Source organism: Strigops habroptila, chromosome 7 (genome assembly GCF_004027225.2).
Source record: "Strigops habroptila isolate Jane chromosome 7, bStrHab1.2.pri, whole genome shotgun sequence".
NCBI lineage: Eukaryota > Metazoa > Chordata > Aves > Psittaciformes > Psittacidae > Strigops > Strigops habroptila.
In genome coordinates, this window is record NC_044283.2 from 16,640,534 (window position 1) to 16,664,115 (window position 23,582).

Here is a 23,582-nt window from a genome sequence, read left to right on the forward strand (position 1 = left end):
CAAATTCCCAATATAGAGTCAGATGAACCCCTAGGGAAAATGAGTTTGAGGGTAGCTATCTACCCTCATTAAAAATATCCCTCCATTGGTATCCAGGAATTTGTCTCAAAGAAGGAAACATAACTGCTTTGTGGGTTAGGTAGCTCTCTAATCACCAGGCAATGCCACCAATGCCACCATCCTAGTTATTCACATTAGGTTTGGTTTGAGCCCCACTGGCAGAGGTTTGAAAAGAAACCTGAATAGCATGAATACCTGTAGCGTATTTAGTTCTTGCCAGCCCTGCCCGAACTGCCTTTTCAATGAAAGCTGATCCACTCTCCCCAACACTCCTCTTCAAGAGTTCATTGGCATTTCTCATCCTACCTCAAATAAAAAGGACTGTCCTGAGAATCCATAAGCATATGGAATTCCTGTAACAGCCAACAGATAGAAATCTGTACCTTGAGGCCGCAGGGAATGACACCCAAAGTGTCTTATAAAAGTCACCACCTATTTTAAACCCCATTTAATTGCTTGTCGTGGTTTGAGCCCAGCCGGTAACTCAGAACCACACAGCCGCTCGCTCACTCCCCCCCCCGCCTTCTTCCTCCCCCCGCTCCCGGAGGGATGGGGAGGAGAATCGGAAGAATGTAACTCCCACAGGTTGAGATAAGAGCAGTCCCGCAACTAAGGTATAACACAAAACCACTACTGCTACCACCAATGATAATAACGATTAGTGAAATAACAAGGGGAGAGGATACAATTGCTCACCACCCGCCGACCGATACCCAGCCCGACCCGAGCAGTGATCTGGGCCTTCTGGGTAACTCCCCCCGGTTTATATACTGGGCATGACGTGCTGTGGTATGGAATACCCCTTTGGCTAGTTTGGGTCAGGTGTCCTGTCTCTGCTTCCTCCCGGCTTCCCCTCCTCCCTGGCAAAGCATGAGACTGAGAAAGTCCTTGGTTGGAATAAACATTACTTAGCAACAACTAAAAACATCGGTGTTATCAGCGTTGTTCCCAGGCTGAAAGTTAAAAAACACAGCACTGCACCAGCTACTAAGCAGGAGAAAAATGACTGCTATAGCTGAACCCAGGACATTGCTAAACAGATCAGAAATACACAGAACTGGCAGGCACAAAACAGCATGCCAAGGGTCCAGTGTCTGATGGAGAAGTCTAAACTTGATTGCTGTTACAAAGTCATGCATTCTGCTACAATTGTAAGAATACACTAACTTCAAGTGTCTACGAATTTGAACGCATTAGTGCACTACTGTTGCCGCAAGGTACCTCTCTATTAACTGTATTTTATGTGTGAGTGACAACTACAGATGGACATTCCCATTCACAAGCAGAATGTTTCTGGTTTAATTTCTGTAAGTTCATAAGTCAAACCATAGCTCATCTGGAAATAGCTGTAATGTTATCCGATTTTAAGGTCAAAATTCAGAAGGCCCAGACAGCTCTCATTCAAAGTCACTTACCAGGGCTTTTAAACCTTTTTACCTGCCTCCACGGGAACAAAAAAATTCAGTTAGCACTTTTTAATATACCCTTTTTTAAAAATATATATATAATAATATATATATTTCAAACAAAAGCTGGTTGACCCACATATTCATTTAGCACTGTAAGCTGTGGCTTATCAAAGCAAAACCTAAACTGTACAAGTAATAATAAAACCCTACCATATCTTCACTAGTGTATTTCAAAAGTGGGTAGACAAATGCCTAATGGCAAACAAGGATCTGTGGCCACTTCTGCCTTGAAACGCAAAGGCCACCTTACTTTTGGGGAAAGAGGTGGGCAGAGCAGAATAGAGAGCCTGACCGAGCTTACAAATATGCTCATTGGTTTTTCTCACTGGAAGAAATAGCTCAATGGGGGAAAACAATGTATGTTCTACATGTCAACAGTGGGAAAAGTCAATCTTTGTGGGAAGGGCCAGGTATCTAAAAATACTGATAAATTGCCTACAAAAAAAAAAAAAAAGGCAAAAAGCACTGCCCAAAGCAAACAAAACATTTCTAAATGTTTGTAGTTTTGCTGCTACAGCCAAAAGGGTGCAGAACAGAAAATGCATGACTGAAGGTATGAAAACTTACTATATTCTACCTCTCCAAAAGCAAAAATAGCAGGGCAGTAGAATGGCTGCAGTTTTCAGGATCTCTGTGTCCTGATTAGCTATGAGGATTCTCGTACCAACCTGTCTTACAATGTAATCAACACTTCATGCAACAATGGAAACTCTTAAACTTGGCTTGATTAAACTTCATGAGGTGGGCCAATGCCAACCTTATGAAGTTCATCCAAGCCAAGTGCAAGGTCCTACACCTGGGTCGAGGCAATCCCAGGCACAGCTACAGGCTGGGCAGGGAAGAGATTCAGAGCAGCCCTGCAGAGAAGGCCTTGGGGGTGTTGGTTGATGAGAAGCTTAACATGAGCCGGCTTCAGTGTGCGCTTGCAGCCCAGAAAGCCAACCATATCCTGGGCTGCATCAAAAGAAGCGTGACCAGCAGGTCAAAGGAGGTGATCCTGCCCCTCTACTCTGCTCTTGTGAGACCTCACTTGGAGTACTGCGTACAGTTCTGGTATCCTCAACATAAAAAGGACATGGAGCTGTTGGAGCGAGTCCAGAGGAGGGCCACGAGGATGATAAGAGGGCTGGAGCACCTCCCATATGAGGACAGGCTGAGAGAGTTGGGGCTGTTCAGCCTGGAGAAGAGAAGGCTGTGTGGAGACCTCATAGCAGCCTTCCAGTATCTGAAGGGGGCCTATAAGGATGCTGGGGAGGGACTCTTCCTTAGGGACTGTAGTGGTAGGACACGGGGTAATGGGTTCAAACTTAAACAGGGGAAGTTTAGATTAGATATAAGGAAGAAGTTCCTTACAGTGAGGGTGGGGAGGCACTGGAACAGGTTGCCCAAGAAAGTGGTAAATGCTCCATCCCTGGCGGCGTTCAGCGCCAGGTTGGACAGAGCCTTGGGCGACATGGTTTAGTGCGAGGTGTCTCTGCCCATGGCAGGGGGGTTGGAACTAGATGATCTTAAGGTCCTTTCCAACCCTAACTATTCTATGATTCTATGATTCTTATCACCTCACCCAGTTTGGTTCTGCTGTTGATGCCTTTGCACACCCCTCCTTTGTTTTTGAAAGTAGGAGGAGGCCACTACTAAGTAAAGAAACAGAATGCAAGTGAAGCTCTGTATCCTTCACCTAATTTAAACATTCTGTATTCATTTTTCTGGGTACAATGTGGAGTGGATGAGCAATTAGAGAATTATCACCCCATCAATAAATTCTGTCATCACTGGGTAAGAAGTTGCAGCTGTATAATGACAGCAGTATTGCATACTAGGCTAGAACAGGAAAGGAAAGCACTTCAGGCAATTTAAAGTCAGGAGGGATTTTATTATTATTATCCTGACTGTCACATAGCCAAGAAAACTGTGATTTGAATAGGAGATCTCAAAGTTTCTAACCCAAAATGATCAGAACAAATTTATGCTATGTTTAGCAAATCTGGTCTCAGATTTTGCTTCTCAGATGTTTGCTGTTAGTAAGCACTACTCTACCCAGAAATCGGAAGGGAAAGCATATGATTAAAATTCCAATTCTGCCATAAGTTCTTTATAAGTGTAGTGTTATTGCAGAGAAAATTGGTTCTTAAAGGCCACATTCCAAAACAAAATTATTCACTTTTCACAAGTACTTTTTTGAGCTTCAGGTATAACTCATCTTTATTTCAGATGACTAAAAAGTATCCAGAGGGGAAATTCTATGAAAAGTAATTGCCCTACCCACATTTTAACAGTAAAAATTTAGCAAAAGCATCTGAAAAAACCCACTGCAATAATTTTGCCATGATCCTTTGCACATTCCTCCCCCCTCCCTTGCTGCTAAAACAGCAGAACATACCTCCCTTACCAAAGAGAAGCTTTATAAAGTAAGAGTTTTCAGAAGGGAGTGAGATATTTTTCCTCAAAATTTAGTTGAGATTAAAGAGACTTTAAAAAGAATCACTTTACAGCAAAAGGCACAGAAGTCTGTACAGAACATTAGTTTTAGTTCGAGAGTTGAAAATTCTGAACAAATGTTTCTTTGCTCAGATCTCATCAATATGCTCCAAGTCTGCTGTTGAGAAATGGATCACCCAGAAAGAGGGAGCTGGTAAGTCAATTCTTGTTACTTACTGAGAAGTATAAGGTATCAATTAATAAAGCCCCACTATTACTTTTGTATTAGAAAAGGTAATACAGTGATTTGAGTGATACTTATGGACAAATTTTACGTAGTGTGCAAAACTGACCAAATATACCAAGTATCAGACAGAAAACAAGGGGACAACTCAGGACATCTGAACCTAATTTATAGTCATCGATCATGTACATTTCACTGTAGCTGAGGAATCAGCAATGCCATCAATAAATGGAAAGTGCTTCTCTTGAAGAATTTTTACAGACTTCATATCTTTGTTCAAAATAATTAAAAATTTGATGTTTATTTGAAGAGCTTTCTTTCAATTACTACAGAACGATAATGCACTGTGAAGAGTAGTTTGTGTATTCGTGGACAGAAAGCATCAGATTGTGTACGAATACTGTTATACAAACATAAAATCAAAGCACTGATAAAGTTATCGGTATGGTACAGTAAGCATAATATAGAATCCTAGAATGGTTGGGATTGGAAGAGACCTTAAAGATCATCTAGTTCCAATCCCAGGGACACCTTCCACTAGATCAGATTGCAAGCAAGTATATGCGTAAATACAGGTAGCACTCGTGTATGTATTCATACACATGATGTATGTTATCACATACAGTTATCATTAGATGAGAATAATGGCACTGGAACTAGACCTAGTACTAGTTCCTACTAGTAAGCCATTATAAGTTGAACATCTTAATCACTTCCTATTGTTTGATCTCTATTTTTAGTGAGTGTTTTTTCATTGTCACCGTTTTTTCATTTCTAAAATGTCTTTACCAATTGCGATGAGGCTACACTACATGTAAAAGCTGGATTAGTAAACAAGGATTGGAAATAGGTTTTTCTCACTGACAAAGGTACAGCATAAAGATAGGTTAAAAGATAACTGCCAACTCCTACAGGTTTTCTTTTATTTCTTAACACGGTGTGGAAAATGTTCTAAATATTTAGTAGTGTAGCTCAGTATTGACTAAAAGTTTAAGTACAATATACTGTGTAGCCTAGTCCTGCCTCTTCTTCAACTCTCGTCTTTTACTAATGTCACTTAAGGTATCCCTACTTATGCACATCAGGAACAATTAAGTATAAGACAACAAGTAATATTGTACTATGGTAGCACAGTTCAACTGCAGCTTTGCAACAATATTACTCGAGAACCTATAAAACTCAAATGAATCGCCGTCTTCATAATTCAGGGGAAAAAACCTCCACCCCTCCAAGCAGTCCCCGCAAAGCTTGAGCCCCTCTCGCTATCGTTGCACGCTAATTAGAGCAGTGCGATTCGCCGACCGTCAGGCACAAAGACAACCCGCTGAGGTGGCACCTGGGGGGAGTGTTTGAAAGGAAGTTTATGCACACCGATGTTTTCAGCAACAGCCTAGTAAGAGAGAACCGGTTTCTCTTCCCTCCTCTCAGAAGGGGGCCATCACAGAAGGCAGCTCCGAGCCAGCTCTGCCCAGCCAGGGCAGCCTAACCTCTTCGGGAAAGCTGCAACAGCGAGACTTACCTTAGTGAGCTGGGCGATCTTCTTGCACATTTTCATGTGCATTTCCTGACTGCATTCCTCCGACGAGCTGCTGAGAGCGGCTTGAGATTCATTGCAAGTCCTGGGCTGATGAATCTTGTTTATGCCAGAGGCCATAAGGCTTGAATTTAATCAAGTCTGTCCGTGTACGCTGCCGGTGGTGCGATCCCGTTCCTACTGCTGCCTGCCCTGGCGCGCTGCTAAAACCCCACAGCGCTGGAGGAACTTTAGCTCCACATAGGGCGAGCTTCAGCCGCCGCCGCTCTCCCTTCTGTGCAGATGTCCCAGTCCTTCAGCAAAACACCCAGGCGAGGAGGCACAGAACAGCATGTGCAAACATCCTCACTGGGATTATTTTCCCCCTCCCCTTCTCTTCAAATGGTTGAGCTTCCGCCAGGAGCAGATGCCAGCGGCTGGATGCTACAAATTCCCCACAGAAGTCACCGAGACAGCCCTACAGGCAGAAGCACAGACGTTGCTGGGGATTTATTATGGAGATCGTCTGCAGATGAAATTATGTTTCCTTCTTAGGATGCCACAGGATTGCAGAGGTCATCAGAGAAGACGGTCTTGGCATCTTTCATAAAGTCTGTTACTTTAGCAATCCTCTCCGAGTCCAGACGGACCAATAAAGTGATGAAGAAAATCTTGTTCAATTTTTGCTGCCGTGCCGAAAGCAGAATGGAGCAGTTCTTGCAGCTAAGAGGCACACTTGAGCACAGCTGAGCCCGGGAGCCACGTCCAGGATCCTGCTCGCCTGCCTTATCCAAAGAGACTGGGCAGTTCCCTCAGTTACACTAGAGGCATTGGAAAGGTGCCAGAAGAAAACTGACAAAATTACATGGTTTGGCTTTGGGTTTTTTATTTGTTTGATTTTTATCTGCAAGCCGTCCCCTCTCTTCAAAGAGACAAGGCTTGTACATGTAAAAATAAATAAAAGGAGGGAAAAGGCAGAAAAAAGGTAGCGGAAAAGGCAGAAAAAAGGTAGCAAAAAAGGCAGGCTATCAAGATAATGGGATTTAAAAGAATAATGCTTCAGTAAAAAGTTATGCAAGAAGAAAATGGTTGATGGAGGCATTTAAACAAGTCTAGAAGAGAAAGGGGAAGAAGGAGAAGGCAAAGTAGGGTGAAATCAGACAGGTGGAGCAAAGGAAAAGGGAGAAAGAACAAGTGAGAAAAGCCGAGAGCTGCTCAACATCCCTTTGATGTGTCACTGCAGCCAGTACAAGAGACCCCATGGAGCAGGCCGAGGGCTCCCATCTTGGCTCGCACTGGCTTGCGGCCAGAGGGGACAGGAGGCTTCTCCCCTTGCCCATGCAGGTAAGGCAACTTCCCTGCCTTGCCTTCTGGCAGTACTTTCCATCCTTCCTGGGCAAGAAGATCCCACTTTGCTAGTGGTGGGTTTGAACAAACACTTCTTCAGGCTTATCAGAATTGGGAAGGAGGATTATCCAGTATCAGCTAAGGAAGGGCAGAGCAAAAGGAAAAAGGGAAAATCCTTAGTGAAGAAGGGAAATCCCAAGTGAGGGCGAAAAGAGATAAAGCACTCTTAAGAATAAAGCACTCCAAGAGGAAAAAGATCAGGGCAGAAGAATGCCTGCAGGCAGTGGGGAGAAGGAGGAGTGAGAAGATAAGACCTTGGGACGCAGAAACCAAACTCTTTAATTGCTGGAAGAAAAAGAGGGACTTTAAATATCCAGAGGCAGAAAGAATCTGTGTTCCAAGAGTGAGAGAAAACTAAGGCTGACTGAGAAACACGGTGTAGAAGAAGGGAAAGGCAAGGAAGGAAAACAAAGGTGGTCACAGTTGCTGAGATGCTATGCAGGGAACAGATGTTTAGCCCAGGCAGAATATTTATAAGAAAAGGTAAGGAACAAAGCCTTGGACACAGGAATGACTGAGTATAGTTTCTTCCTTCACTGGCACTAGTGACAGGATGCTGCTGCCTGCGACTGAAACTTTTTCTATGACTAGGACTTAATGACACGACGTTGTCAATTGTCTGGTATCTGATAAGACATGTACTCACACTTAAGTTTAACTCAGTTAATACGGTTATACTATCTTCTCTACATGGTCATCAATTCAAGAAAAAAGTTTAGGAACTTAATTATATGTTGATATATGTTATACATTGATATATAATTATATGTTTGATAAAACTGACAATCAAGAGACAATCAAGAGAACACAGAGGGCTGGAGCAATTTCCTAGCACCTTGCTTCCTCAGAAAAAAAAAAACCCAAACCTGAGTGAAAATAGAAGGTAAATTAAGAAAAAAAGAAAGATATTCTAGAAGTAGTTGCAATAAGTTGCCTGTGTTATTGCTTTACTAGATGGATAGTAACATATATGTATTTTCTCCTGAACAGCAGAGAACACACCGGACCTGAATGCATGGCTGGACGGAGACAAGACACTTAACATAGGCAATGACAGAGCAGAGAAGAACAGATGTCCAGGTAAACTGGGAAAGGAAAAAAGCATTGAGATATTTTAAAGCAGACTGTTTATGTAATGGGGGGGGGGGGGGGGGGGCGGATGGGGATTAGAGGGAAAAACTTGGCGCTTTGGTACAAGGTGGTGTTTTAGCAGAACATAATTTGACACTGATAAAGTATTCTGAATCAGAGAAAAGTTGACGTGTCAGTCAACACTTCAAACACTGGAAAAAGCTTCAGTTGGATCTCCTGCAGCCAGAAATGCAAGCCACAGGTGACTCAAGTTCATTAGTTCTACTACTCAAGAAAACCACTTGGTTTCAATAACAGAAGTTCCGAGATGACAGCAGAGCTTTTCAATAAGAATTTGACCTATTTTTTTTCTTCTAATTGAACTAGGGATCAGCTATAGTTAGGACTACAAGGCCAGGGTGTCCACTTCACTTTCCACTGAAAACTACTGAATTCAGTGGGATTTTTTTTTTTTTTTAACACATGAGGCAAAGTTAAAACTGATCCCCCAGATTACACTCTACTGCTGTTTTGCAGCCCAATTTGCATTTGAAAATGGCAGAACAGTACAGTTGGACGTTAACTGTCACATCATGTTTCAAATGACAAAGCCATATCAATCAAATGGCTTTAAAACTTCTCAAGTTAGTGTCTCAACAAAGGAAGATGCATTCTTAAGTGAGATCCTAACTTAATTCATAAAACACTATCCCCATTGTTGATCTGCACTTAAATTCAATTTGGTCTTATCAAGGTCTGACTGGATTTTTATCCCAGTGTTGGAAATACTTTGTTTGTGATCCCCAGAGTGAAATTAAGATGCAAAAGAAATCAGCACCGCACTTGCTCAGTTTGCTTATTATAAAAAGATAATTATTATAAAAAAGACAGTGATAGGACAGATTGGAAAAAAGGATAGAACTTAAGCAAGAATTCGGAGTGCAGAGTGGGACAGTCACCACCGTGGATCCAGCGACGTCCCAAGGGTCCATAGTCATCATCTTCAGTGATGGGTGTCCCCCAGGGTCTGTAGTCATCACCGAAAGTAGATGGCCACAACAGTGATTACCTTTTTCCCCTTTTATAATACATTAGGGGGAAGAACCTCTGTTCTTAATGTCACTTACCGGGCATTCCAGGTGGATCATGTGCATCCAGTTTCGCTGGCCTTGCAGCCAGCTCTTCAACTGCACAGGTCTGTCAGCAATCCTCACACCAATCCTTGAGATAATGGATGGTGGAGTCTCATCTCAGCTCCTCACACCCATCTTCGAGATAGGGGACCTCAGCTTCTCATAGCAATCTTTGAGACAATGGATGGTGGAGTCTGATTTCAGTTCAGCCTCTCACAGGTCCCACAGTAGGTTTTTGACCACACCCAGCATACAGAATTGAGGGACTGTTTTTAAATTATTACATTTAAAGAAATAAAAAGTAGTCAGAAGTCTCATAAAAGCAGCTATCCTGCTCACCTAAATCACTATCCTACTAACAATAAAGCTTATTTTGGGATTGAATCCAAGAAAAATGACAAAGTGTGCTTCTGCCACTGGTACATCTTGGGTAATTATATATATATAATATATATAACTACTTTATAATTTTAATTTCTTTCACTTCATAAGGCAAACAGGATTTGAAAGTCCAATTCAAAAACCATCACGAGTGCTACCAGTTTCTTTACTGGCTGAAAATAATAACTGTTAAAAAAATGTACATACAGTTTTATAGCCGACTTACACACACACAAGTTTTGGAGGAATGTGGTGAACAGAACCTCTGGTTACTACTGCATAATGATGGTCCAATTATCAACTAAATAATACTGTGCTTATATTTTTAATATGGAAACTGGAACCAACCAGATGCATCAGTTACAAAAGCCCTTGAAAAACTACTAAATAGGATAAAAACAACTTCCCTTATTTACCTGGGTTTTTTATCCAGTGACCTTCACCTAAAATTAGCACAAAGTAACTGTCAATGCAGCAAGTTTGGCTTACCCTGTGGCACTGTGCGTTTGTTCACAAACAGGACTGACAAACGAAAGAGAAAGGATCTGGAACAGTGAGTCAGAAGTAGAGACAACCAGAAGTAGACCATAGCATAGCAGATAAGGTCAGTATTTCAAAGGACAACAAAACAAGCTTAAATTATTAGAGTATACTTTGCTCTAGAGCCCGGAGCACCATCCAAGGTTCTGAGTTTCATCATTCCTTTCCTTTTCAGATAGAACTGTGAAACCCACTAGCCACAACCTCCAAGCCTGAACTGTGGGTTAGGTCCTTGCCCTCCCAGTCGATTGCTGTATCCATCCCGCATGAAGTAGCTAGCCCTTACTGAGCCAAGAGTTAGCTCAGAAAAGGACTGAAGGCCCAAGGCTGAGCTGAAATGGGGTTCCTGGGCCCATGGGCAAGGGGCATGGCTGGAGGCCCCGGCTTGAGGCTGGTCAGAGGCCATTAAGGCTTATTAGTGCAGTCAAGGCCCTGAGACTTAACATGTAAAAACTATGAGAGCAAACACCTCTATCAGTTTAACAAAAACCTGGTATCACAGGGAGACTGTTACACTCTACATGGAGCAAAGCCTCGATGGCCAACATTTGTGATCATACTTATATTTCTACCTAGAAATACAAAGCCTAGCAGAAATATTTAAAGCAGACTGGAAGAAATAAATCTCACATCCTGGATGAAATCTGTCATAAAAGACTGCAAGGTATTCACCAGGGAGAACCCTCATCAGTGGATCTGAGATGCCAGAAGGCACAAATGGCCTGCTAAACATATGTGAATCAAAAATAATTAAATTTCTGTTATTAGTTTCACTTCAAAAAAAAAAAAAAACAACTCCTGGTGTTTTAAAACCACTATAATCATAAAGTTTTACCTGCTTTTCTCTTCCTGTTTCAATCCTCTTCTCCACAAACAGACTCCTATGGTGGAAAAAGATGGATGGAGTTAATTGTCCAGTAAAAATATCTTATTTCCCTAGAAAGTATAACCTTACGAAAACCTCAACTGATTAAGGATTTGCTGTTGATTGTGTTTTTGTAGAGTGACTATTTCTCCAACATGAAATAAAATCTTTTAGAAAAATGTTGACATATAAGATTCTGTTACTATTGTACTTGTGACTGTAGAATCCATTTCCCACTCTCTAAGAGTAGATGGGGATTGGGCCGGATCCCTATGTTTTAAAAGTTAATACAAAAGACTCACCTTTTAAAAGCAGGTATATTTTAAACATACACAAATGTATGGTAGTACAATATGTCATAAAAACCAACTCTGCCGCATGTATAATTGTAAAATTTATTTTTACCTATAAAATAGAATGCTTTTTTCTCCTGCTGCTGCCCTCCACTCTTCACACACAGTTCATATACCCCATAATCCTTGACACAACCAGAAAGGGTAAATCATTCTATTATTTTGTTGATAAAAATCTGCTTCTTAAAGAAAACCCTGGGAAGATCCAGATCTGGAACAAGACTGACCCCTAGTGCTTTTCCATTTTACTTGTTAGATTTTTTTTTTAATTTTTTTTTTTTTCTCTTGGAAAGCCAAAAATGACTCTTCTTCAGGACGGGTCCTGCCTATTTGACCTACTGTCATTTGATAGTATGTCATCTGTCCTTATAAATGTCATCACTTGAGGTAATCAGACACCTTTTTTTTTTTAAAGCCCAAACACATATAGATGTCAAATACCTGGAGTTCCTGGTGTCCACAGTTAACTACTTCTGTCCACATTTTTGAACGCTTTCTGTAGCCCTGTAATGAATATATAACCCTGTAATTAATATATGCTCAGGATTTTTTCCCTCAGCTAATCATCTTCTTCCTTGCTTCTCATTAAATATCAGTCCCTGACTCACACTATCTTTTGTAACCCATATCTCTGGAGTTTAAGTTTACTTATCTTTCCCATTTTTAATGGGATACAGAATTTATTACTATTCTCAAGCTTAGGGATTTCTGGGGAAACATTAGGTTCACAATAAATGCTTGAAAAATTGGGGAAAATTTCTACTAGTAAAAGATTCAGTCTGGAAGGAACATAAATATGCATTCCCAAAAGTCAGTTGTCCATAATATCTATCTTTTCCGTTATAACTGATACAAACCAGAATGTTACAATAAGAAACACTCTGCAAGTTGGATTCAGCTTAGGTAGTTCACTCAGGGAACTAAGTAACCAGTTACTTAACTGGTTATGTAGTGAACTTAATCCCCTTTGTTTCCCAAATCTTTGAAATAGGTAAAAGTGAACTTTAAAATAGGCAAACACATCTTGCTCTAGATAGCGTAGCTGAGCGTTTTTTGTGTAGTTGGATGACCGTTCTCCAAACCGCTTTTATTACTTTTTGACACAGGCTGAGCTTTCTTCGTTTACTACCCCAATTACGTGGGTGTAAGGTTCCCGTTTACAAAATACAACTACGTTTATTTTTCCAGATGACCCCGTGCGGAGAAGACCTGGGGAGAGTGGCTGAGGGCAGCACCACAGTTTATCAGGCTTATTCAGCTATTTTTCATCGACACACATTCTGGAAATCCTATTACCCGACGCTTCCCCACAGCCGCAGCAGGGCTGATACCGACCCTGCTTTGAAACAGCCGCCACTCGGGCTGGCACCGCGCCCCGAGAGACGGAGACGGAGGCGAAGCCATCTCAGCGCAGCCCCGCGCCGCGCCGCCCCCGCCGCTCCCCTCTCCCTCCCAGCCCGCCCCACGGGAACATTGCTGCGCGGCGCTTCCCGCGCGCTCCCCAGCTAACGGCCGCCCGCCGCCACCCAGGCCCCGCCCCGCCTCCAGCGCTCAGATGCGAGCACGCGCTTCTCCCCCTCTCCTGCTCTCGCGAGAGCGGGAGCTGTACTCGCGACCGGTTTGAAGTTGGCGGCGGGGGCGCCGTGGCCGTTACTGGTGCGCGCGCGGCGGGCTCCGGTGGCGGCCCCGCGGCTGGAGCGGGGAGAGAGCGACGGCCCGGCCCGGCCTTTGGGCGGGAGCCTCGGTTCGCCGTTAGAAACGGCGCCTCTGCCGTGCGGGAGCAGCAGCTTCGCGCCTCCCTGGGGCGGCTCCGCGCTGAGGGATCCCGGAGCAGGGGAGTCGTTCCGTGACCGTCCCCCTTCTCTGCAGCCATGAGAGCAAAAAAGAAGGTGCAAATCAAAGAAGCCTTTCAGCTAGCCCAGAAGCCTCACCAGAACCGCGCCAAGCTTGTTCTGACTTTGAAGAGTACCTATGACCAGGTACGCTCGCCCTCGGGCCGGGGTCCCGCCGCGCTGAGGGCAGAGAGAGGGCGCTCGGCAGCGGCCCTGCCTTTGCCTCCGCGGGCAGGGGTCTCTTCGGTCCTGGTCACCCTACAACAAGCGTTGAGGCCACTGTGAAGACCTCTGCGACTTAAAAGGAAAAACCAAACCAACCTCCCAAACAACAAAACCCCAACAAGCCACACGCTAAGCTGTTGTACTTAGCTATCTGCTGCGAGCATGGTGTAAGAACAGCTCCCGGCAGGTATCGGTGGTGTTGCTGGAAGGTGGTTGGATACCCGAGGAGTAGGGGTGGCACGGGATAATAGTGGATGAGGCTGTCGATTGCCGTTCTGAAACCTGTCGGCAGGTAAATGTTCACTCCACAGTGTAGCCCAGCGGCCAAGACGTGTGCCCGCTGTGGAATTAAAGCTAAATACCCAGTGAAGAGTGCACAACAGTGGGTGTGCTCTAACGGCTTTAAACATTTAAATGAAAGCTGTTAATTTTTCTGTGGTACTATTTTTGAAAGGTGAACCGGGTAGTTACGTTTTGGTGTGGCTTGTTTTTTTATTTTTTTATTTTTCAGTTGGGAGATAAGGAAGATTTTCATGAAAAATTCATTCACTTCCTTAAGTATGCTATGATAATCTACAGACGGGAACCTGCAGTGGAACAAGTGATCGATTTTGCGGCTAAATTTGTTACTTCATTTTGTCAAATGGAGAAAGAGGATGGTAGTGAGGCGGGAGAAGAGGATAATTTACTTCTGAATTATGTGTTTAACTTTCTGCTCGAGGTACAGTAACACATTATTAAATCTTTAACACAACAAATAGAAAGCTCATGCAGTGAGGAAAACTTGCTGGTGCTATACTTGCAAACTGCAGCTTAAAAGTGAAAGCAAGGCAAAGCTAGTGCTTTATGAGTAACATCACACCCCCTCCAACAACTGGATTTGAAAAGTTAGGCCCGTGAGAAAATATGAGCTGTTCTCTTATTTGTCTGCCAGATGTGTTGTTATAGGCTTTACTATATGTGCCCTTATAAATGTGAATTGTGGAACTGTCTTGGAAATTACACTTTTTTGTTAAGTAAAAATATTGGTAGGTCTTTCATACAAGTATGCTTGGCATATGTATTGTTTCTGCATATTGCCAGTCTTATACACAAAGATAAACGGTTCCAATAAAATGAAAACACAAGTATAATTAAATTTTCTTATATTATTGATCAGGCCAAGATCACTAGTCATTGTTGCTATTGTTTTTTGGTTTTCCTTCTCAGGTTTTTATGGAGACAGTGGTAAGTTAGCTAGTGTAGTCTACATTGGGTGATAAGCATGTTTCTTCCTTTGTGAAGGCATTTCTAATTATGTAAAGTGCCCCTGATCTAGGTGATGGGCCATAGTTATTTTCCAGTTCTGTGACTTTTTAATAAGATTAAAATGAACTTAAATAGGAAAAGCATTTGAAATAGAGGTGCATGTTTTATATACTGTATAGAATATCAACGACTTACATGTGTATGTTAATAGCCTCAAGTTAGTAATGAGAAAAGTGTGATTATAAGAATACTTTTTTTCCTTTCCCCAAGTCTCACAATGCGAACAGCCATGCAGTTCGGTTTCGAACATGTCAGCTTGTTAACAAGATTTTGGGAAATATGCCAGAGAATGCCCAAATTGATGATGATTTATTTGATAAAATTAATGAAGCTATGCTGGTTAGACTTAAAGATAAATTTTCAAATGTGAGAATTCAAGCTGTTTTGGCCCTGTCGAGACTTCAAGATCCTAAGGATGAAAACTGCCCTGTTGTTAATAGTAAGTAGTATTGTTTGTTTTCCTCTTTTTAAACAGATTTGTTGATTTTTCATGAATTTGAAACATTTTTAAACATTTTTTTTAAGCATTGAGTAAAATCTTAGAGGGTGTTCTAATAATTCATAAAATGTGGAGCTCTTTGCTAGAGGAGGTTGTAGATGCAAGAGTTATGTTTGTTCAAGGGGAAAAGACAGAACTGCTTGAAGGACAGATCCACTGGGGATTAAATGACAGACAAATGATATTGGGTTCAGACTGTTCCATGAACTGAATATAGCTGAAGGATGGTGAGAATATCAACGTGTTGTGAATTGGAGTGGAGATATGACACATGCTTGCTCAGTTCTTACCCTCTAAGGACCCTTTTGTACTATTAATGGAACTGAATTTGCACAAAAACACTTAGAGGAGTAGAGATGATAATGGAAAAAATAATTTTGTCTCACATTATGCCTGTCTGCCCCAGGAGAGGTAAGCTGGTTATTGACACTGCTGATCTATGACTTTTGCATGTACTCCCTCCTTGCCCAGTCTCATCTTATTCAGAGATCACTTTAAGAGATCAGCACCTCTGGAACCCAGGGTTCCTGATATTGTCTTTGCGCCTTAGTGGGTTTCTTTGTGTATGGTGTGATTCTTAACTGAGCTTCTACTTCCATTGCCTCAAGGGAGAGATGTAGGTTTGTACCAGCAGGGCTGTTATGTAAATTGTGCCTGATTGAACTTTACATACTATCTTTTGCAAAGAGTTAGTTGGTTGTTTGTTGTTAAGGTACCTCCTTTGAAATTATATTTTTCTAAGTGTTTGCTTGTAAGTTGCTTATTTAGGAGTATGTAAATTTCATAGTTAATAATCATCTCACAGAGCAAGAAGGTGAATTCAAGTATTCTCTGATTAATTTTTTATTGTTGCTTTTAATTTTGAAGAAGGGTCAAGAATATAGCAAAAAGCATTACGTGAGAGATTTGCTATTTGAATTTTGGTAGGCTTAATGGAGATTGCAGGTTTCCATTTGTAGGAAAATTTGAGAATCCATCTCAAAGGTAACAAGGATGTATAGCCAGTGAATAGAGGTGCTAAGGAGTCAACATTTGGAAGGTTTGTGGGTTTTTTCCCCACTTAATGACAAAGAGTTCATTTATAAGTAGGATCTAGAGCAGCAAGTTTTGGAGTTATTAACTGTAGATCCTACTTATGATTGCAAATATTATTTTTGTGGTTGAATTTCTTATGAGATCATAGCTTAGCATGTAATTGCCATAAATCTTAGTATTGTGACTCTAAACTGTTCCCTGAATTCGTATGAGCTGTGCAGAGGAGAGGTTTTAATAACAGCTGCCGTTTTGGGGTATTTTTTAGTATTTTCTGTTTTTCTATAATGTTTCAAACTAATGAAAACATTATTATGACTCTTTTACTTTCAGTTTACAACACCTTGCTTGAAAATGATTCAAATTCAGAAGTGAGGCGTGCAGTGCTTTCCTGTATTGCTCCATCAGCAAGGACCTTGCCAAAAATCGTAAGCCGCACCATGGATGTAAAGGAAGCTGTCAGGAAGCTGGCATATGAGGTAAAGTGGATCACTTGATATTCATTTCAAAGACTGACTTAGGAAAAAGACTTTAAATCTTTTCGCTGGTTAAACACTAAGAACTGCTAAATTATTTTCACTTCCCAGAATTTTGAGAGGGGAGTGATTTTCCCCCCCCCCCCCCCCCCCACAAGTTCTCAAGTTAAAACCTCTGAACTCGACTACGGAACTTGCTTGATAGAAATTACTGTTGTGATAGTACTTGGCTCTTCAGGGTCAGACAACAGATTGTATACGTAATTTATACTTTTGCTGTTTTCTATCTATGCATTTTGTGATGTTTGTGAAGCAAATTTTCTTTGTTATTTCATAATAGATAAGTAAAGTTGGGATCACAGCAATACTAGCGTAAAAAAAAGTTCCATATTTTTGGTATTCTAATTTTGAGAAGTATCAACCTTTACTTATGTTTACAGCTAGAGGTAAGGGCAAGAAGTATGCTACCACGTATATTTCTAGTGCAGGCATCTTAGGCAAGATCTTCAAACAAATTATTAAATCTTTTTACACTGCTCTTTCTTAAATTCTGTTTTTTAACTGAATCTCAGTGTTAGTAGGCTTTAAGTACATACTTAAGGCATTTCATTGCAAGTATTCATTGCTCTTGGAGCGTTAAGGAGAGAGAATAGTTTTCATATCCAGGTGTCGCATTCAATTAGTGCTGCCAAGCTTCTGAGCTGTTTTACTTTACGTTTTCTTCCATGCACAAGAATCTGCTCATAAACATACTGGTACAGTGCCGATGGTATCAGTATTATGGGCTTTTATTGACTTATGCTTTCCGTGCATGGGTAAAACATAGTTAATGAATTCAGTTGTTATCATTTGTAAAATGTGTTGTAATGTCTTTTTTTTTTTTTTTTTACTAAGGTTTTGGCAGAAAAAGTTCATATGAGAGCTCTGTCAATAGCACAAAGAGTAAAATTGTTGCAACAAGGACTTAATGACAGATCTGGTAAGAGATCATCTTTCTCAACATTTTAATACAGATGTTTGAGAGAATGCTTTCTGATGTTTTGGGAATTATTTGTATGGAAGCTGTGATGGAAATAATAAAGAGCTCAGAGAGAGTCATGAGGTACAAGGAAATGTTTAAGCACAAGAAATTCTGCTCGCTGCTTTGGTTTTCTAGTCCCCTTACAGTGTATAAGCTAGAAAAGGATTTCACTTTCAAAAAACCTGAAAGCCACTGAGCTCTAAAATAGGACCAAATGCTGTTAAAATTAAAAAGCAACAATGTAATTAAACACAGAAGTAGAAACATGTAGTTATTTAATTCCCTGTATTTTGAAACACGTTTCATTACAGATATTTTTGTAACTAATACATATATTCAAGAACTGAAATGTGAACAGCAATATCAGTTTGATAATTGTTTGAAAATATTTCCTATGTGCTTTCAGAGAGAAATCTTGTAAGCTGGTTATTTTTTCATTTGACTAGCTTGAATATTTTCTTAATGACTTTTTGATTGACCTTCATTCATTTCATCATGAAGCAGATTTAATCTTTTTGTTTTCTGTACTGTATCACTTTATATAAAGAGCAATTCAGAAGGTACCTATAATTGCATGTGTTGTTGCCAAAAGATCAAAAGATCACATGCATCCAAGTGAGGTAGTTTTGGCCTCCCTCATAGAACATGGCTTTTATTTTCAACAATAGCAATTATATACATGAATTTCCCAATAAAAGCTGCCTGTTTTACTAAGTGCTACTGTGTTATCCACATACATTGTTTGTAAAGCCTGTACTAAGCCCTGTTGAATTTTACTCTGAGAATTTTCCTTGCTTAGTGATGGGCTGTTTGTGAACTGTGAGAAATATGACCTATGTGGATATTCACTGTGAGAACAAAAGTGCTGTGTTCACTGGTAACTGCAGCTCTTAAAGATGTGTCATGTATGCATATGTTTTTATTGATCTACCTTTCTTTTTGGCTAGTTGGGGATCACGTTAATGTGTACTTGACAGAAAAGGAAGAGAGGATCACCTGAGTGCCTTCTATAGAACTACACTTAAAAAGACATCCTCCTTCTGTACAAGTTTTAAATAGCATTTTTCCCCACCTACCCGGAATTGTTCTATAGTAGTCTAATGAAGTTTGTCAGGTTTTGGTTTTGAAGTCCAGCACTAAAAATCCCATGTTCTGAATTACTCTTTCTTATTGGTATACTGGTTCGCTGTTTGATCTTACTAGCTGTTACTTGTCTGCTGGCTGGCTGCCCACCTTCCCCGCTCCTTCAGCCTAAGTAATACTCGGTCTTGCCAAGTAATTCTTTTGTCTTAGGGTGAATGTGTTTTAGTAATCTTTCAGAGCTGGGGGGAAGCTACCTTCACTATTTTTTCATGTGATCCTTCATTTGTCAGCAACAAGGTTTTGTTGTATTCCCTTACTGAGAAGTTACAGCCTTTCTGTATGGCCTGTATTTCTGTGAACTTTGAGGTGTTCAACATAAAGAACTGCTTTCTTCTATGATCTAAAGCAGATACTTTCTTGGTTGGTGTTGCATCTCTTGGGTAGGATGATTCTTCATCCCAGCTACTGAGGACTTGCTCTTTTTCTTGACACCTAGAATCACAAGGGAAAGTATCTGCCGGGGTATGTAGTCTCACTGATTTTGGCATCACGTGCTCTTCGCTGAGCAAAAGGTTTGTTCCAAATGGGCTGCATTTATATAAACATCCACTAGTATTCCCTCATTTTGATCTATTTTGCAAATTTTATAACCTTGAACATGTATATCTATCAAAATTGCTTATCTGAGTAACTCCCAAGCTAACAAGGGAGGAATCTGCTCGTTCAAGGTTGCTAAGTTGAAACTGTTATGTTTTTCCATATTGGCTTCAGAACAAGGGTTTATAATTAAACAAGACCTAGAAGACATAATCCAGATTCTGCTTTTCAGGGTGCATTCAGGTGTCAATTTTCCACTCTTGTTTTCTTTCATTCTACTACATCTAGTAGTTTATGCTTCTCACTTTCTTGAGAGGTTTCTCATTCTTAGGACCTTAATTTAGCTCTTTCAAGGCCTGTAGAAACAGCTCTTTTTGAACTTCTGACTACATTTAAGTGCTGTTTTTATTACCAGAAGTTACATATAAGAGTAAAGATGAATGTTGTCAGTGTGTGTGGACTTTGTTTACCTTACATTGGATATTGTTTTCTAAAATGTCCTAAGAGCATACATGTATCACTCCTTAGTTACTGTCGTGGTTTGAGCCCAGCCAGTAACTCAGAACCACACAGCCGCTCGCTCACTCCCCCCCCCACTTCTTCCTCCCCCCGCTCCCGGAGGGATGGGGAGGAGAATGGGAAGAATGCAACTCCCACGGGTTGAGATAAGAGCAGTCCCGCAACTAAGGTATAACACAAAACCACTACTGCTACCACCAATGATAATAACGATTAGTGAAATAACAAGGGGAGAGGATACAATTGCTCACCACCCGCCGACTGATACCCAGCCCGACCCGAGCAGTGATCTGGGCCTTCCGGGTAACTCCCCCCGGTTTATATACTGGGCATGACGTGCTGTGGTATGGAATACCCCTTTGGCTAGTTTGGGTCAGGTGTCCTGTCTCTGCTTCCGCCCGGCTTCCCCTCCTCCCTGGCAAAGCATGAGACTGAGAAAGTCCTTGGTTGGAATAAACATTACTTAACAACAACTAAAAACATCAGTGTTATCAGCGTTGTTCCCAGGCTGAAAGTTAAAAAACACAGCACTGCACCAGCTACTAAGCAGGAGAAAAATGACTGCTATAGCTGAACCCAGGACAGTATCCACCCCTTATTCCATACCATTCACGTCATGCTCAGATCCCACATCTCTCAGCACACCATCACCCCTGTCCCATATATACACATATATATACACCCACACCCACACACAGAGAAAGATATCATTCTCTAGTCCATGGACCAATCCCTGTAAAATTGCTGAACTCATCCAGTCCATGATGTCAGGTTCCATCTCTTGTAATAGTCTTTCAGGGCGGGAGGGACGGTACATAGCGTTGGGTTGTTGCCTGCTGATGACACCGCCAAACTCATCTGGTCACTGCTGAGCTCATCTGGTTTCCTCAAAATTCATTCTTTGTTGAGGTGATGATCGGAGGGAAGTCAGGGTCAATGGCTGGTGACCTGAAGATATCTAGCTGGTGGGCTATAAAAGTGTTATAGAGCAGGCAACAGCGTACAATTGAGTTCATTGGCTGTTTTCCCCCAAAATCAAATCCCCTTGAGGTACACATCGGACTTCCCCATCTTCCCGCATTACCCACCAAGTATATCCAGGTCCCTGAGCAAAAGCAACCCCACGAGTGGGTTTGCCTTTACCTGAAGCAGGAATAACCCAGACTGTCTTCCCCAACAAATTCTTTATGTGCACCACAGGAACTTTATCCCCCTCTACAGTACGTAAAAGTTCTGATTGGGCTGGGCCAGCCCTGTTGGCAGATCCCCTACTGTTGACCAACCAGGTGGCTTTTGGTAAATGTGTATCCCAGTGTTTGAAAGTCCCACCACCCATTGCTCTCAGTGTAGTTTTTAACAGCCCATTGTACCGTTCGATTTTCCCAGAGGCTGGTGCATGGTAGGGGATGTGGTATACCCACTCAATGCCATGCTCTTTGGCCCAAGTGTCTATGAGGTTGTTCCGGAAATGAGTCCCATTGTCTGACTCAATTCTCTCTGGGGTGCCGTGTCGCCACAAGACTTGTTTCTCAAGGCCCAGGATAGTGTTCCGGGCAGTGGCATGGGACACAGCGTATGTTTCCAGCCAGCCAGTGGTTGCTTCCACCATGGTAAGCACATAGCGCTTGCCCTGGCGGGTTGGTGGGAGTGTGATATAGTCAATCTGCCAGGCCTCCCCATATTTGTACTTCAGCCATCGTCCTCCATACCAGAGAGGCTTTAACCGCTTGGCTTGCTTAATTGCAGCACATGTTTCACATTCGTGAATAACCTGGGCAATAGTGTCCATCGTTAAGTCCACCCCTCGATCACGAGCCCATCTATATGTTGCATCTCTGCCTTGATGGCCTGAGGTGTCATGGGCCCACCGGGCTAAAAATAATTCACCCTTATGTTGCCAATCCAAGTCCATCTGAGCCACTTTAATCTTAGCAGCTTTATCCACTTGCTGGTTATTCTGGTGTTCCTCAGTGGCCCGACTCTTGGGTACATGAGCATCTACGTGGCGTACCTTCACCACCAGGTTCTGCACCCGAGCAGCGATATCTTGCCACAATGCAGCAGCCCAGATGGGTTTACTTCTGCGTTGCCAGTTGCTCTGCTTCCATTGCTGCAACCACCCCCACAGGGCATTTGCCACCATCCATGAGTCAGTATAGAGATAAAGTACTGGCCATTTTTCTCGTTCAGCAATGTCCAAGGCCAGCTGGATGGCTTTCACCTCTGCAAATTGACTCGATTCACCCTCTCCCTCAGCAGTTTCTGCAACTTGTCGCAGGGGACTCCACACAGCTGCCTTCCATCTCCGATGCTTTCCCACAATACGGCAGGACCCATCAGTAAACAAGGCATATTGCTTTTCACTCTCTGACAGTTCATTATATGGTGGGGCCTCTTCAGCACGCGTCACCTCCTCTTCTGGTGACATCCCAAAATCTTTGCCCTCTGGCCAGTCCATGATGACTTCTAGAATTCCTGGACGACTGGGATTTCCTATTCGAGCTCGTTGTGTAATTAGTGCGGCCCACTTGCTCCATGTAGCATCAGTTGCATGATGTGTAGAGGAGACCCTGCCTTTGAACATCCAACCCAGCACAGGCAACCGGGGTGCCAGGAGGAGCTGCGCTTCAGTTCCAATCACTTCTGAGGCAGCTCGAACCCCTTCATAGGCTGCCAGTATCTCTTTTTCAGTGGGAGTATAGCTGGCCTCGGATCCTTTATATCCCCGACTCCAAAAGCCAAGGGGTCGACCTCGAGTCTCCCCTGGAGCTTTCTGCCAGAGGCTCCAGGTAGGACCATTCTCCCCAGCTGCGGTATAGAGCACATTTTTCACATCTGGCCCGGCCCGGACTGGTCCAAGGGCTACTGCATGAACTATTTCTCGTTTAATTTGTTCAAAGGCTTGTTGTTGCTCAGGGCCCCATTTGAAATCATTCTTCTTCCGGGTCACGTGGTAGAGAGGGCTTACAATCAGACTGTAATTTGGGATGTGCATTCTCCAGAACCCCACAACACCTAAGAAAGCTTGTGTTTCTTTCTTGTTAGTTGGTGGAGACATTGCTGTTATCTTGTTGATCACGTCTGTGGGGATCTGGCGGCGTCCATCTTGCCATTTTATTCCCAAAAATTGAATCTCCTGTGCAGGTCCCTTGACCTTATTCCGTTTTATGGCAAAACCGGCCTTCAGCAGGATTTGGATTATTTTCCTCCCTTTCTCAAAAACTTCTTCCGCTGTATCACCCCACACGATAATGTCATCAATGTATTGCAGGTGTTCTGGAGCTTGCCCCTGTTCCAGTGCAGTCTGGATCAATCCATGGCAGATGGTAGGGCTGTGTTTCCACCCCTGGGGCAGTCGGTTCCAAGTGTACTGGACGCCCCTCCAAGTGAAAGCAAACTGTGGCCTGCATTCTGCTGCCAAAGGGATTGAGAAAAATGCATTGGCAATGTCAATTGTGGCATACCACTTGGCTGCCTTTGACTCCAGTTCATACTGAAGTTCTAACATGTCCGGTACGGCAGCACTCAATGGTGGT

General features: G+C 42.4%; 2 protein-coding genes across 4 annotated transcripts in view; one reads left to right on the plus strand and one right to left on the minus strand.

The window, feature by feature from the left end:
- Positions 1-6,411, minus strand: part of FAM184B (family with sequence similarity 184 member B) — a 41,365-nt gene extending 34,954 nt beyond the window's left edge. For both annotated transcript variants that reach the window (XM_030493214.1, XM_030493213.1), the window contains exon 1: positions 5,711-6,411. In XM_030493214.1, the coding sequence (XP_030349074.1) occupies positions 5,711-5,845 (135 nt within the window). In that variant the 5' untranslated portion in view covers positions 5,846-6,411. The remainder of the gene's footprint in view (positions 1-5,710) is intronic.
- A 6,697-nt stretch (positions 6,412-13,108) lies between these two features.
- NCAPG (non-SMC condensin I complex subunit G) overlaps positions 13,109-23,582 on the plus strand; it is a 42,802-nt gene continuing 32,328 nt past the window's right edge. For both annotated transcript variants that reach the window (XM_030493215.2, XM_030493216.2), the window contains exons 1-5: positions 13,109-13,433; positions 14,023-14,232; positions 15,030-15,258; positions 16,684-16,829; positions 17,721-17,805. In XM_030493215.2, the coding sequence (XP_030349075.1) occupies positions 13,326-13,433; positions 14,023-14,232; positions 15,030-15,258; positions 16,684-16,829; positions 17,721-17,805 (778 nt within the window). In that variant the 5' untranslated portion in view covers positions 13,109-13,325. The remainder of the gene's footprint in view (positions 13,434-14,022; positions 14,233-15,029; positions 15,259-16,683; positions 16,830-17,720; positions 17,806-23,582) is intronic.